The sequence below is a fragment of the Oryctolagus cuniculus genome, chromosome 15 (assembly GCF_964237555.1).
Source record: "Oryctolagus cuniculus chromosome 15, mOryCun1.1, whole genome shotgun sequence".
Lineage (NCBI taxonomy): Eukaryota > Metazoa > Chordata > Mammalia > Lagomorpha > Leporidae > Oryctolagus > Oryctolagus cuniculus.
In genome coordinates this window covers 30,669,810-30,684,476 of record NC_091446.1, presented here as the reverse complement: position 1 = coordinate 30,684,476, position 14,667 = coordinate 30,669,810, and the positions used below count along the sequence as shown (strand labels likewise).

Below are 14,667 nucleotides of genomic sequence, written 5' to 3'. Positions count from 1 at the left end.
GACCAAGTTCTAAGGCTTCTAGGTGCCCTTGGATTCTAGTTGCATTTCTGCTGCATTTCTGGAGTGTCCCGCCACCCCTGGCCTCTTCTGCAGATTGACTTCAGGTTCCAGGATGAATTGTGAGTTCTGAAACCTTTTTGAAAAACAAAATCTAGATTCTAAATAAAATCTCTTTAAGGGGCTTTTTGAATTATTATATTTTTTTAATTTTATTTTATAGGACAGATAGATCTTCTAACCACTGGCTCACCCCTAAATGCCCACAATGGTGGGGGCTGAGCCTTCCAAAGCTGAGAGCCAGGAATTCAATCCTGGTCTCCCACATGGGTAGCAGGGTCCCAGTCCCTTGACCCATCACCACTGCCTTCCAGGGTGCATGTTAGCAGGAAGCTGGAATTGGGAGCCGAGCCAGTACTTGAATGCAGACACTCAGATATAGAATATGGGAGTCCCAACTGGTGACTTAACCTCTAAGCCAAATGCCCACCCCTGTTCTATGCATTTTTTTTTTTTTTGACAGGCAGAGTGGACAGTGAGAGAGAGAGACAGAGAGAAAGGTCTTCCTTTGCCGTTGGTTCACCCTCCAATGGCCGCCGCTGCAGCCGGCGCACCGCGCTGATCCGATGGCAGGAGCCAGGATCCAGGTGCTTTTCCTGGTCTCCCATGGGGTGCAGGGCCCAAGCACCTGGGCCATCCTCCACTGCACTCCCTGGCCACAGCAGAGAGCTGGCCTGGAAGAGGGGCAACCGGGACAGAATCCGGCGCCCTGACCGGGACTAGAACCCGGTGTGCCAGCGCCGCAAGGTGGAGGATTAGCCTATTGAGCCACGGCGCCGGCCCTGTTCTATGCATTTTTAACTGAGTATCTGCTCTAAGCAGGCACTGTACCAGGTGCTAGGAATACAGTGATGATGACCAGAAAGATAAAATCTTTGCTTTCATGAATTTAGAATTGAGTTCAGTAGGCCTAACCTGTAAGTGCAGATGTATAATTAGTGAACACTTGTGAAAAGGGCTTTGAAGAAATGCACAGGGGGCAGTGAGGGAGGAAAAAGGGGGCATTTTCTTAGAGTGGCCAGACGGGGTCTTCAGAGAAGGTGACATCTCAGATGAGAGGTAATGACTGAGAAGCCAGCAGCCACCAGCTGGGGTGGGAGTAGGGGGAAGGAGGGCACCTACTGAGTAGGGGGAAGCTTTCATGATCCTTGATGCCCAAGGAGGCCTATTGGCTATAGTGAGGCAGCAGGAGCAAAATGAGACCACACAGGAAAGCAGGGGCTAGGGCGTGGGGGCTTTAGGGTCCAGAGCAAGTAATTTGGGTTTCATTCAGATTCACTAGGAAGTTGACTTGTGTTTTTAAAATGTTATTCTGGCAGCTGAGATGAAAGCAGAATGTAAGTGGGAGACCCAAGTGTGGTTCAGGAGCGGGTGATGGTGACCGGGACTGGACCGGAGACAGAGATGGACAGATGGGCCTATGGTGTCAGAGGCAGAGATGGCTAGACTGGGCGTGGGGCTGAGGGAGTGGCAGGAGTCAAGGTGACTGCCAAGTTTCCGATTAAGTATCAGCTAGAAGTGACATTTGCTGAGAAGGGGAGATGGGAGTGGAGTCCTTAATTCTATAATCATCTCCAGATAGTGATTACTATGCTTCTAATGAGAAAATTCTTCAACTGTTGGTATTGTAATCTTTCTGCTGCGTGGCTTGCCAGGCTGTAACAGCTTGGCAGCTAAATAGTATCCTGCATGACTCCTCCAGATAGATGCTAATCAGATATTTGGATTGATGGCCCCGTTATCTCAGGAGACAGAATTCAATTCCCCGGGTTCTACCCTAAAGGGGCAAGGACCAGGATCCATGAAGAAGTAGATTCTCTGCAGCCCTCTGAACCCAGCATGCTTTACGAGACACTGGCGGCCTCTCGGTCTCACCCCCCAGTACAGAGTGGCATTGACTGGGAAGCAGGGGGGTGGGAGAGGCCTGCTGTCCCTCCCTCTGGGGTTGTCCCATGGTTGAGGAAACGCTAGGGTCACCTTCAGCACCCTCTCCTGTTGATCTGGGGCAGGACAGCTATCAGGTCCATTGTGAAACCAAGTGATGTGGTCTTCCTTTCGTGTGTGTGACAACCATTGTTATTCCTGCCACTGTATTCCCAGACACAGTACTTTTTTAAGGAATGTATTCAATTATTCCTGGGAAATGTGCTACATATATTTCTTATTTTTCAACTATATGAGAGAATCACATTCCTCATTCTCTTAAAAACCCTTGATATCCTTAAATGGTTTAATTTTGACGATCTGAATAATGCATTATTTGAATTTTTATATCCCTGATAGTGAGATTGAATAGTTTTTTTATGAATCTTTCTAAAAAGTGTTTCTTGAAAATGCAGAAGGAACTTGACAAAGCATTTAGGTCTTTGACAGCAGACCTGGGGGTTATTCCAGCCCCCCATTAGGTGTTTGCAGGAGGGAGCCCTGCTGTGGAGACCACACTTCAGGGGTCCTGTGTTGGCCTCTTCAACCCTGCCCCTCTGTGAAGCAAGTAGTATGCAGGGCCAGAGGTGCACCCAGCCGGAGCCCGTGTTCTTCCTTTCAGACCATGCGTCAGAAACTCAGAATCCTGGAATCCCCACTGAGACAGCCCTGGGCAGCTAAGGGGATGAGAAGCCCAAGGGTGGGGGCAGCTGTCCTCACCCTGAGCTCTGTTCTCTGGTGCAGAACTTGAAGGAGGCAAGTTGCCATGTGCATTTGTCAAGGACAAGGATGGAACACAGCTTGTGACTGTGATTGATAGCTTGGAAAGACTGATCCCTGTGCTCTGTGGGCCTCTCTTTGTACTCTTGTCCCAGACCCTGCCAACACTGGGCAGGCCTGCACTGTCCCTGCTGAAATGCATCACCAGCGTGAGGATTGCTTGTCCATACGGTGACAGAGGGTGGATAGGGCAAGCCTAAGGCCTTGGTCTTTCTAAAATAAGGTTTGCGGTGAAGTTTCTCTAAAATACCAGAGGTCGAGGGCCTCAGGGTCTGGGTGGAAAGCCACGCTGACAGCACCGGGGTCCTCCTGCACCTAACCTGGAGACCAAAACCGGAGAGGCGGTGGGAGCCCTCTGCGCCGCCTACAGAGGTCCGGGGAGCATCTGAATCCAGCAGAGCCAGGCGGCCCTGTCTTAGGAAAGTGCCCCCCCCCCCCCACTAGAGGAGTAAATAGCAGCTCCACTCCTCCTTGGGCTCTGGTGGGGAGCAAGAGGGCCCCTTCCGCCACCCGGTGTTGCTACTGCCCCCTGGTCCCGTGGGACCTCAGTAAACAGCTCCTGTCTCTGTCTCCCCCCTTCCATTCTCCCATGTCTGTCCCCCGCCCCGCCTTTTCTCTCTTCCTCCCCTCCCTGTCCATCCGCAGTGAACCGGTCCCCTTCTCGCTGCAGCGGCTTGAATCGCTCCGAGTCTCCGAGCCACGAGCGCAGCGACTTGGCGGGGAGCAACACGCAGCTGTACGGCGGCAGCAACAACCTGTACCTGCCCGACTACTCTGTCCACATCCTCAGCGACGTGCAGTTCGTGAAGGTAACTCCGCCGCGCTGGCCGGCCTCACTCGGGTGCGTCGCACTCCCCCGGACCGTGGCACATCAGGCTCCCTGGTCTTCGAAGGGCCTGGTTTTCGGGAAACGTCACTGTTGTTCATTACTTCTCACTCTTTAAGGTCTCCTGATCCTTACCTTTCATGTGGAGAAACTGAGGCACAGAGCAATAGGCGATTAGCTTGCTTGAGACAAGTGGCTGGGACAACTGTTTCCTTTGATTCTCCCACCATGGGCACCAGGTTGATTTTGCTCATTTTGTTTTCAAGATAAATTTGCAGGTGATTCGTGAACCGAGTGTGTAGGACGTGCTGTGATTTTACATGATGGTGCATTTTTACACCTTAAAGTCTGAAACACAGCTGGGCCTGTGTGGTCACTGAAACTCCCTTGTCGCCACCAGGCACAGCCCCTTAACCGTCAGAGCTGTTTGAAGAGTGCCCCTCTGCCAATGCACACTTGCTGCACGGCTGTTCCTGCAGACCCCTCGTTGGGACTGCCATGGCACGGGGCCTTTTAAAGTTTCCACTTCCTCTTGTGTCAGTGTGTTTTATTTGCTTTGTTTTCCGGCGTTTTGCAAACCATTAGAAACTTCGACCCATTTAGTCCAGTCCAAAAGTGCAGCCCATGAGTTCGCTGGGTAACCATTGTCCTGGATGCAGGCTGGATGAGAGGTGGACTGCAATCCCAGAGAGTGTCTTTCTGTCCAGAACACACACCCTGACTGTCCCTTCAGAGAGCAGTGTGTGCTGGCCGGCTTTCTATGTTCCAGAACTCTGTGGACACCTGAGCTAACACTGAGACCAGCAGATAAAAGTAACCGTGGAAAGTTAGCAGGGGGAGGGAGCCAAGCTTCAGGGTTGAGCTTCCCTGCCTGCAGAGCGCGCGCTCTGAAATCCTGGGACTTTGGGGAGGCCTGCAGGAAACCCGCGGTGAAGGCCCAGGGAGTGATGACTTCAGGGAGCCGACTAAGCAGTGCCCCCAGGGGTCCGTGATGATGGACTCCGAAGGAGTCTAGTGGGGCAGGGAGGTGAAACCTTGGAGAGCTGTAGCCCAGCGTTCCCTCCCCACGGCTCCCTTTCAGTGCTGATGCAAACTTCCTCAGATGTAGAGTGGAGAAAAAGCAGAAGAGAAGCTTGGGTGTGCTGGCTCCTAACGGTTTGTAGGATGGGTGCACGGTGTGTGGGAAAAGAAATGGGAAGTCATAATCTGAGTGTGTGGCTCAAAAGCATTTCATGGATGCCTGCTTCCTACCTGGCACTGACGAGTGAGTGTGTGGAGATCAAGCCGCAGCCTTAGATGACTCCAGACAGCACTAGGGCCACACGGGAATTGAACAGGGGCATGAGATAAGCAGTGGTTGGGCCGAGGAGACAAGGAGGCTGGGGCTGAGACGGCTCTCACAGCAGGCTGAGCAAAGGGCGTTTTGCTGGGATCTGAAAGAGGAGGTGGAAAGGACGTTCAAGGCAGAACCGCCAGAGCTCGGCTGTCAAGGCTCACTCCCAGTGCTGCCCCTGGTGTGCGTAGGCAGCAGCTGGGGTGGGGTGCGGGTCAGAAGCAGGGCCAGCCTGCTCCAGGCCAGAGTGAGGGATCTGCGTTGTAGCCTATGTGCGCTGGGGAATTTAAAGTTTGTTTCTCAGATCTTTGCGTTTGTCCTACGCTGCTGGTGCAGCAAATTGCCGGATACTGGGGGACTTAACCAATCAACATGTATTCCTCACGGTTCTAGGAGGAGTCCAAGATCAAAGTGTTTTCAGATCTGGTATCCAGGGAGGCCCACTCCTGGTTTGCAGATGGCCTCTCACGTGGTGGAGAGTGGGGACAGGAAGCAAGGTCTCTTCCTACGAGGTTACTTATCTCACCACGAGAGCTCCCCCATGTGACTCTCCCCCCCCCCGACAGGCTCCACCTCCTAATACCATTATCTTGGGGTTAGGACTTCAGCATAGGAATCTGGGGGGACAAAATATAAAGGAACATAAAAGGGAAGTCACTTTCATGGAAGCTGGCGTCAGGAGCCAGCTACTGGCATCTCTGCTTGAGTCAGACCCAGTGACCTTGCTCTGACCTTGCTCTGACCTTGCTCTGACCTACAGCACAGAGTGTGGTCCTTCTCTCCGCCTGTGCATTTTGAAACTAAGAGGATGAAATGTCAGAGGTAGGAAAAGTGGAATGCAGGATAGAAACCAATTACAGTGTTTTCTAAATCTGAGTAAGCTTGTAGCTTCAGTCTCTAAAACTTCAACAGGGGCAAGGGTTTGGCACAGCAATTAAATCACCACTTGGGATACCCACATCCCTCACTGCAATGCCTGGTACAAGTCCTGGCTGCTCCACTTCTGGGACAGTTTCCTGTTGATGCACACCCTGAGAGGCAGTAGGTGATGGCTCAAGTAGTTTAGTCCTTGCTACACACATGTAAGACTGGATAGAGTTCAGGCTGCCAGCTTTGCCTGGCCCACTGCTGGCTGTTGCCGGCATTTGGGGAGAGAACTAATGGATAGAAGATCTCTCCCTGTCTCTCTGTCTCTTTCTCTGATTTTCTTTCAAATAAAATGAAAATCAATAATTTTAAAAGGGGGGAAGGGATCATTGGGACCAGCACTATGGCGTAGTGGGTAAAACCGCCGCCTGCATTGGCAGCATCTCATATAGGCTCCGGTTTGAGTCCTGGAGCCCATCCACTCTGATCCAGTTCCACTTCTGATCCAGTTCTCTGCTAATGCACCTGGGAAAGCAGCAGAAGATGGCCCAAGTGCTTGGGCCCCTGCACCCACGTGGGAGACCCAGAAGAAGTTCCTGGCTCCTGGCTTCAGTCTGGCCCAGCCCTGGCTGTTGCAGCCATTTAGGGAGTGAACCAGTGGATGGAAGATCTCTCTCTCTCTCTCTCTCACACACACACACACACACACACTGTAACTCTGCCTTTCAAATAAATAAATCTTTTTTTAAAAAAAAGGAGGAAATCACAACTAAATACGACTTATGATTCTGAAATGGATCCTTTATATATATTAAAAAAAAAAAACACTAAACTTTGATATACAGGGCGTTCCTACAAGAGAGAGCTCTGAGTTCAAGCACTTGTTTTGACAAACGTGTTTTGCTTTGGTGTTCACTTTTGTTTGGTTTCTTTGCCTAAGCTGAGATTATACCATAAAGTTGAAAATCACCTCCTCCTGGTTTAATAACTTTGTTAGAGCCATTGTTTAGGTTGTTCTTTTATCCACCTCCCTCACCTGTCTGCCCACACTCTGCCTCCCACATTTTTCAACATGCGGAGTTTAAAAATTTATTTATTTGAGAGGTAGAGACAGACCAAGCTCCCATTCACTGGTACAGTCAGTCCCTAAATGCCCTCTTCTGCTGGGGCTGGGTCAGAGCCAAGGCCAGGAGCCAGGAGCTCAATCCAGGTCTCCCAATGACTTGAGCCATCACCTCTGCCTCCTAGGGTCAACATTATCAGGAAGCTGGGGTCAGGAGCCAGAGCTGGAAATCAAAGCCAGCTACTCCAGTGTGGTCATGTTAACAGTTGGGCCCACGTTGAGGAGTTTGTGAGAAAGCAGAAGACTGTGCAAGGTAAGTGGTTTTATTGTGTGTGTGAATATTTATTTATTTATTCGAAAGGCAGAGTTACAGAGAAGGAGAGGCAGAGAGAGAGGTCTTCCATCCGCTGGTTCACTCCCCAGATGGCCACAACGGCCGGAGCTGCACTGATCCAGGGCAGGATCCAGGAGCCTCCTCCAGGTCTCCAATGTGAGTACAGCAGCCCAAGGGCTCGGACCATCCTCCACTGCCTTCCCAGGCCACAGCAGAGAGCTGGATTGGAAGTGGAGCAGCCGGGACTCGAATCAGTGCCCATATGGGATCCCACACTGCAGGCGGTGGCTTTACCTGCTATGCCACAGCGCCGGCCCCTCAAGATAAGTGTTTTCAGGAAAGGAAGCCGAAATGTCCAAGAGATGTCTGCACTCCCGTGTTTTTTGTTGCACTGTTCACACAGCCAGGGTGTGGAGTCTACCTGGGTGCTCCATTGGTGGATGAGTGGATAAAGAGCACGTGGTTACCTCTATGCAGCGGAATAGTACTCATCCATAAAAAAGGATGCAGCCTTGTCATTTGCAGCAGCAGCAGCAGCAGCAGAAATGAGGCAGGAGGACATTGTGTCAGCACAGAAAGAAAACTACTGCACGTTCTCACTTCAGTGTGAAAGCTTAGAAAGCTGATCTCAGAAGATCAGGCATCACCAGAGGCCAGGAGGAGGAGTATGGGCTATGGGTGCCCTGGTGCAGCTGGGTGGGAGGGTAACTTGGTAGGTCACTCACTGAACAGTAATTGTGTGTCTCAGTGTAGCTAATGGGATTCTGCATGTTCCCAACACAAGCGTCAGCATTTGAGGTGACGGGTGTGCTAATTAACCTGGTCATTACATGTTGTGTACATGCACTAGAAGACCACACTGACCCCATATGGATGTATGACTGTATGTGTCAATTATGAATAAATACACACATCACTGCTTTAAAGCAAAAAAAAAAAAAAAAAATAGGCTGGCGCCGCGGCTCACTAGGCTAATCCTCCACCGGCACACCGGGTTCTAGTCCGGTCGGAGCACCGGATTCTGTCCCGGTTGCCCCTCTTTCAGGCCAGCTCTCTGCTGTGGCCAGGGAGTGCAGTGGAGGATGGCCCAAGTGCTTGGGCCCTGCACCCCATGGGAGACCAGGAGAAGCACCTGGCTCCTGCCTTTGGATCAGCGCGGTGCGCCGGCTGCGGTGCGCCTGCCGCAGTGCGCCAGCCGTGGCGGCCATTGGAGGGTGAACCAACGGCAAAAGGAAGACCTTTCTCTCTGTCTCTCTCTCTCACTGTCTGCTCTGCCTGTCAAAAAAAAAAAAAAGTGTTTTCACAGTCCAGTATCCCTGTGGCTGGCTGCAGGAGAATTTTGCAAGGGCTTTTCAGGTTCCATGGAGTCATTCGACCTCATAGTTACAAAATAAGACAGATAGAAAGGTGCATCCAGTGATTATTTGGAAAAAGTATTAAATGAAGCCATAAGTAATAGTACTTAATAAGTTATGAAGGTACCAACAAATCCTCGTGAGTGTTTTTACTGAAGTATGTTCTGTACGTATCATTATTAAACTAGAGTATTTGGTGACTGAAACTGGATTATGCAACCTTAGCCAAGGCGCCCCATCACCATCTGGTGGCAGAATCCCTAAATTGCAGGATGGTATTTTGAGGGATGAATAAACCGTCTGAAAGTTGAAATTGAAAACCAGACTTCATAAAATGACAAGAGACATCACATTAGCCTAAAGGTAGACTTCTGGACACCCTGGCCTCTAAGTTCTAAAGGGCAGTGTTTTTTCTTAGCTTCAAGGTCGGCTTCCATTTCCTTCGTGGCTTCCAGGACCATCTGAATTCAAGCTGTTGCTAAGAAATCTACAGCAGTGAAGAGGAAAGTGAAAGCAGGCTGTCTTTTGAAAAGTGGTTTGATTCTCTCCATCAGCCAATCAATCAGCATTTGTTGAGCATTAATCATGGTTCTGGGTAGCATGAGATACACTAAAGAAATGAGTATAAAGTACATTTTTAGGGTGGACGTTTGGCACAGTGGCTAAGATGCTACTTGGGTTGTCTGCATTCCAAATCGGAGTGCCTTGTTTGCGCTGTGGCTCCTCTGCTTCTGGTCCAGCTCCCTGCTCCCTGCTGGGGAACACCCTGGGAGGCAGGAGATGAGGGCTCAAGTACTTGGGTCCCTGCCACTCACATGTGAAACCTGGATGGAGTTCCAGGCTCCTGGCTTCAGCCTGGGCCAGCTCTGGCTGGGGAATGAGCTAGTGGATAGAAGATATCTCCCTCTCCTCTCTATCTCGTTCAAATAAAATGAAAAGAAATAAAAATAAAATATATCTTCTGTTACTTAAAAGTATGTTCCCTGCCTTGTAAATACAGTAAGATCTAGTTAGGGTGAGGCAATATGGGTTAATTTATAGTGACCAGTGTGGAGTAGCCTCTAATTGGGTATAAAATTATGTGGCATTTTTAAAGCACCATGTTAGCTGGGAAAATGTACTGAGCCTTTAAAAGTTGGGAAGGAATCAGAGAAGTTCAGACAATGCCATGCAAGTGACGCCCATAAACAGGAGTATGAAAGGAAATGGGATGCATTGGAGGGATTGTGAAGAGAGGGGAACTGAGCTGAGCGAGCAGTTCCACACTGGTGAGTCGTGGGCACACCGCTGGCCAGATTACCAAAACAGAGCAGAGTGGTTTAGGTTGACCTGCTAGCCCTTCACCGTCCAGTGCAGTAGCCAGTATTCACATGTGGCTGTTGACCACACAAGATGTAGCTTGTCCAAACTGATGGGCTAGGTGTAAAATGTACACTGGGTTCAACACAAAAAAGAATGTAAAATTCCTTGTTAAAATATTTTTGATATATTAGATTAAATGAAATACATTATTAACATTGATTTCACCTGTTTCTTTTTCCTTTTGTTAATGTGACTGTGAGAACATTTTAAATTACATGTTGACTCACATTCTATTTCTGTTCAACAGTACTGTGAACAAGGGGCGGGGAGGGAACTGGCCAGCAGTGATGCTTGAATGTAGAAACGCAGCTGGGGAGAAGCAGGGCAGAGGCTGCTTCCTGCGAACGTCATCTCCCGGAGTGTTGTCTTGTTAGCCGCTGCTTTAAAGGTGACACGTTGGCATGGCAGCAGTTCCTAGTTCAGAAAAAAGGTTTTAAATAAAGCAGTGTGAAAGCAAGGGGCTGAGACACATGGAGGAGGCAGCCAGGGGTGGTGGCTCTCCCTTTATACACTCACCACCAACAGAGCAGACCCGCACCCCATGTGTGCCTCTCCCCTGCACCTGGACCCGTCACCCCCACACCATCCATCCACACTCCGCCATGCTGCCTCTTCCAGTGTTAGATCCGATGGTAGCTGTCTGAATATTCTGTGTAGCATCACTACAAGTGGCAGTTTAATGGCTGTGTGGACACCTCCAGTGACAGGAGCTCCGTAGCTCACAAGGGAGTCTGTCTCACTTATTCAGGATTGTTACCATGGGAATGCTTTATTCCCAGCTCATCCTTTCTTGCTAAGGATATGTAAGGAGTGGGTTAGAGTTCCTGGATCCTTGATTCCAGGTAGCTGGAGGGTGTAAACCACTGCTTCTTTCTCCTTTTTTAAGGTTTATTTATTCATTTGAGAGGTAGAGCAACTGAGAGAGAAAGGGAGAGAGAGAGGCCTCTTCCATTCACTGGTTCACTCCCTAAATAGCCACAACAGCCAGGGCTGGATCAGGCTGAGGCAAGGAGCCAGGAGTTTTATCCAGGCCTCCCAAGCACTTGAGCCATCTTCCTCTGCCTTCCCAGGCACATTAGCAGGGAGCTGGATCAGAAGCGGAGCAGCCAGGACTGGAACCGGTGCTCTGACGTGGGATGCCAGCGCTGCGAGCAGCAGCTTAGAGCACTGTACCACAACGCCAGCCCTCACTGTTTCTTACGGACAAGGGGAGAGTAGTACAGTGTGAACAAAACCTTTCCAAAAGTAAATAAATTAGTTAAATAATTGTCACTCCCAAGAGGTTTCTAGCTGGGGTGAGGGGTGAGGAGGCAAAGCCAAGTTAGCAGCTGATAGGAGCCCTAAGCCAGCAAATCCATTTCAAAGTCAAGTCAAAACACACCCCCTTCCCTCTCTGTCTCTTTTCTTCTCTTTTTCTCATTGTCTCCACTTGGAATCTCTCTCCATCCCCTACATTTTCTTTTGCTTTATTTCCTTGCTTGAGAATTTACTTTCCCAAGACGTAGTCTTGCTTTCACAGCACTCCCAGTGACACTGACTCTGGGAGCAGGCCTCTGCGCCCACCCCCACACCCCGTGGTGTTGCACCTTGGCCAACTGAGACGTGACAGCAGGCTGTTTGACCCCTGTCTTTGAAACATATGCCCATTATGAAGTCAAATTGTGAGACTTCGTGTGGACATAGTTCAAACAGCACTTCCAAACAGCTGTATAACCCATTCACCCACATCATCTTATTATCTCTGGGCTTTTTTACAAGCTCAAAGAAGGCAATGATTTGGCCAGAGTTGCCCAACTTGAAAGTGGCAGAACTGGGACTTGGAACTTGGTCTTCAACAGATCGTATGTTTCCTCCCATACTGTCATTTGGCCTTCTTTGACTCAGCTAGGAGACAAGTGGAATGAAAGAACTCAAGTAGAGTAATATCAGTTGCTTTTGGGGTGGGGGGGACAGGAAGCTTAGAAAGTGTCATTTAGGAATTGTCCTATCCTTTGGTGTTAGGGCCAGATTTCTCCATCTTTGGGGTTATTTTTGGAACCTCTTATAGCTCAGCAGAGCAGACTGAAAAAGTCAGGTGTTCTAAACCAGGGCATTGAACCTTTTGAAAACTCTGGACAGATGCTAACTTGTGACCTATAAATCCATGCGATAAAGCACAGCACACAGAGTTGTGACCTGCACATTATCAAAGCCAGTGACTGTGACCACTTCGCTGCTTTATCCTTTGAGCTTCTTTAGACTAGAGGAATAAAACCCAAGTAGGACCTGCGTCTGATTTTAACTTTTTTTTTCTTTGAGAAGCAAACAGAGAGCTTGCAGCTACTGGTTCACTCCCTAAATGACTTCAACAGCTGGGGCTGGGGCTGGGAGCTGGGACTTGAACCCAGGTACTCCAATATGGGATGCGTGCATCCCAGGCGGTGTCTTAATTAGGCCAGATTCCCACCCCTGATCTTAACTGGGTCTTCAGTCAGTGGTTCTCAAAGTGTGATCTCCAGACCAGCAGCAGCAGCTTCTGGAACTTGCTAGAAATGTAGATCCTTAGTCTCCACCCCAGACCCAGTAAAGTAGAAACTATTCTGATGCTGAGGTTGGAGAATCATTAATTTAAGCCACCAAGAGAACTGAAATTGTCCAGTCAGTGTGACCAGAAGTCTGGCACCTCTGCATGTGTGTGTCCTGTAGGTGTTGCAAATATATATATATATATTGTGCTTTGTGGTTACATTACTTGGTATTTCCTGATCAGGTTAGTTGTGCTTAGAATTTGCTTGACTGTCATGCAAAATATCATGAAGTTTTTTAGAGAAGAAAAAAAGAATTGGCAATGTCCAATAAAGTAATGGGTCCCCCACCACGGGAAATAATAGATTTCTCCTTATGAAGAGGGAACATTGCCCGAATGGTTATTGAAGTCAAATATTTTGACATAAGATTGTGACTTAATACTCAAGATGAATGCTAAATAATTCCCAGAACAGGTTATGTCAAGGAGCTCTTGTTAGCACTGGTAACTTTGAGACAGTTTAGAGCAATTAGATCTAGAAAATGTAGCAAGACTAGCATAGACCAATAAGAAAGCAAGATGAATTAACTGAGCCAATGAAAAGACCTGCACAACAGAAAGGAGAGGCGGAGGGTGGGCGGATGGGCAAGTGAGCTGGAGAGCCAACCCAGAGGCTGGGCATGAGCAGTCTAGGATTGACTCGAGGTCTTGGGTTTCAGTCGCCACAAACCCTCCAGAAGCCAGGGGAGATGCAAGAGGGGAAAGGAAGGCTTGCAGAGCCGGTGCTGAAGATGGAGCCATTGACTAGAGGCCACTGTTGAAAGAGACCTCGCCAGACACCAAGCCAACTTCAAGCCCACTCTCTGTTCCAAATGTGGACCTTAACCATGCCCTCTGCTCTGCCCTCAGTTCAGTGTTCCAGTCTTAACCGTGCCCTCTGCTGTCGCCAGCCACAAATCTTTACTGTTCCAACACGCAGTGCCAGTCCTGTCCCTACAGGAAAGAGAAGGCAGAATGAATAGTATTTGTAGTTTTTTGTGTCCTCTTGTTTGATGCGATAATGGGGCATGAAAGCACTTCGGGAAGTCACAGGACTTGGGCAGGATATTGCACCATGTGCCATTGTCATTCTTCCTCCAGTGCCAGTCGTTGATTGGTGACACCACATTTCTGCACCAACCTGTTTTCCTAGAGAAAAGGGTTCACAGTGCCAGGCTGTGATCCACACCTAAAGAACAGGCATTGCCTTCTTTCTCTCTGTGAGAAGAGATATTTGAGCCACATTTTTCCTGCCTGGGATCACGCCGGTTCCCTCTGCTCTAGCTAGGACCTGACTCACTCTCCAGACACCTTCCTTGCAGGTGAGGTTTGACACACCAGGAAAATCCCATGAACCACAGGTGACAACAGAGAGATAGCTGTGCTGTGGTCCAAGGTGCAGTAATTGGCCAAGCCCAACACAGAAATGCCTATGCTTTCTCAAGTGTCAGCCTCCAGCTTCCTGCCAGCGAGGCCTGGGGACAGAGACTCCCTCACCTGGGTCCTGCCCCATTCTCCCTGCCGGCTGACTCAGGAGGAGAACACTTGTCAGTGGTGTAAACATGTGGCTTGAGTTTCTCCGACGGCAGACACTCTGCTAACGGAAGAGGCCCTCTAGCTTCTCCAGGGTTTCAAGGGAAGAAAGCTTGATTGCAGTGTGGTTGGGTTCGGGGGTAGGCTTTGGATGTGTTCCCTAAAGGTTCGTGTGGTGGAAGCCTGGTCCCCAGCGTAAGAGGTGGCAGATCTCTAAGATCTGGGGTGTCAGGGGAAGGTGGGTCAAGGGGCACCACCCTCAAAAGGGATCAATGTGGCTCTCACAGGGCTGGGCTCCTTCTCGTGAGAGCAGGTGGTAGTGAAGTGAGGTCACCCCACGTGCTTGGCCCCTCTGCACTTGGCCATTTCCATTCCCGCATCTCTGCCGTGTTGTGTCACAGCCAGTTGCCAGTGCCACACTGTTTGGACCCTCCAGCCAAATAAACCCCTGCTCTTTGTAGAGTACCCAGCCCCAGGTATTTTGTTGTAGCAACACAGAACAGACTAAGACAAGCTCCACTGAGTACACCCTAAGGGCCTGCAGCCAATAACAATGAGCCGTAGGAACCGGTGGCGGCCCCTCATCGTCCCTCATCTGCCGAGCTGGGTCTCAAGCCTCAAAGGTCAAGGGTTCCGAGGCACCTGAGCAGGGCTGCCTCTGAGCTGGGCTGCCTCTGAGCTGGGCGGTC

The 14,667-nt window shown here is 49.7% G+C and overlaps 1 protein-coding gene across 5 annotated transcripts in view; it reads left to right on the top strand.

The window, feature by feature from the left end:
• CNNM1 (cyclin and CBS domain divalent metal cation transport mediator 1) overlaps positions 1 to 14,667 on the top strand; it is a 65,432-nt gene that overhangs the window by 44,962 nt on the left and 5,803 nt on the right. For all 5 annotated transcript variants that reach the window (XM_051824063.2, XM_051824065.2, XM_051824062.2 and 2 more), the window contains one exon: positions 3,406 to 3,569. In XM_051824063.2, coding sequence (XP_051680023.1) covers positions 3,406 to 3,569 — 164 coding nt within the window. The remainder of the gene's footprint in view (positions 1 to 3,405; positions 3,570 to 14,667) is intronic.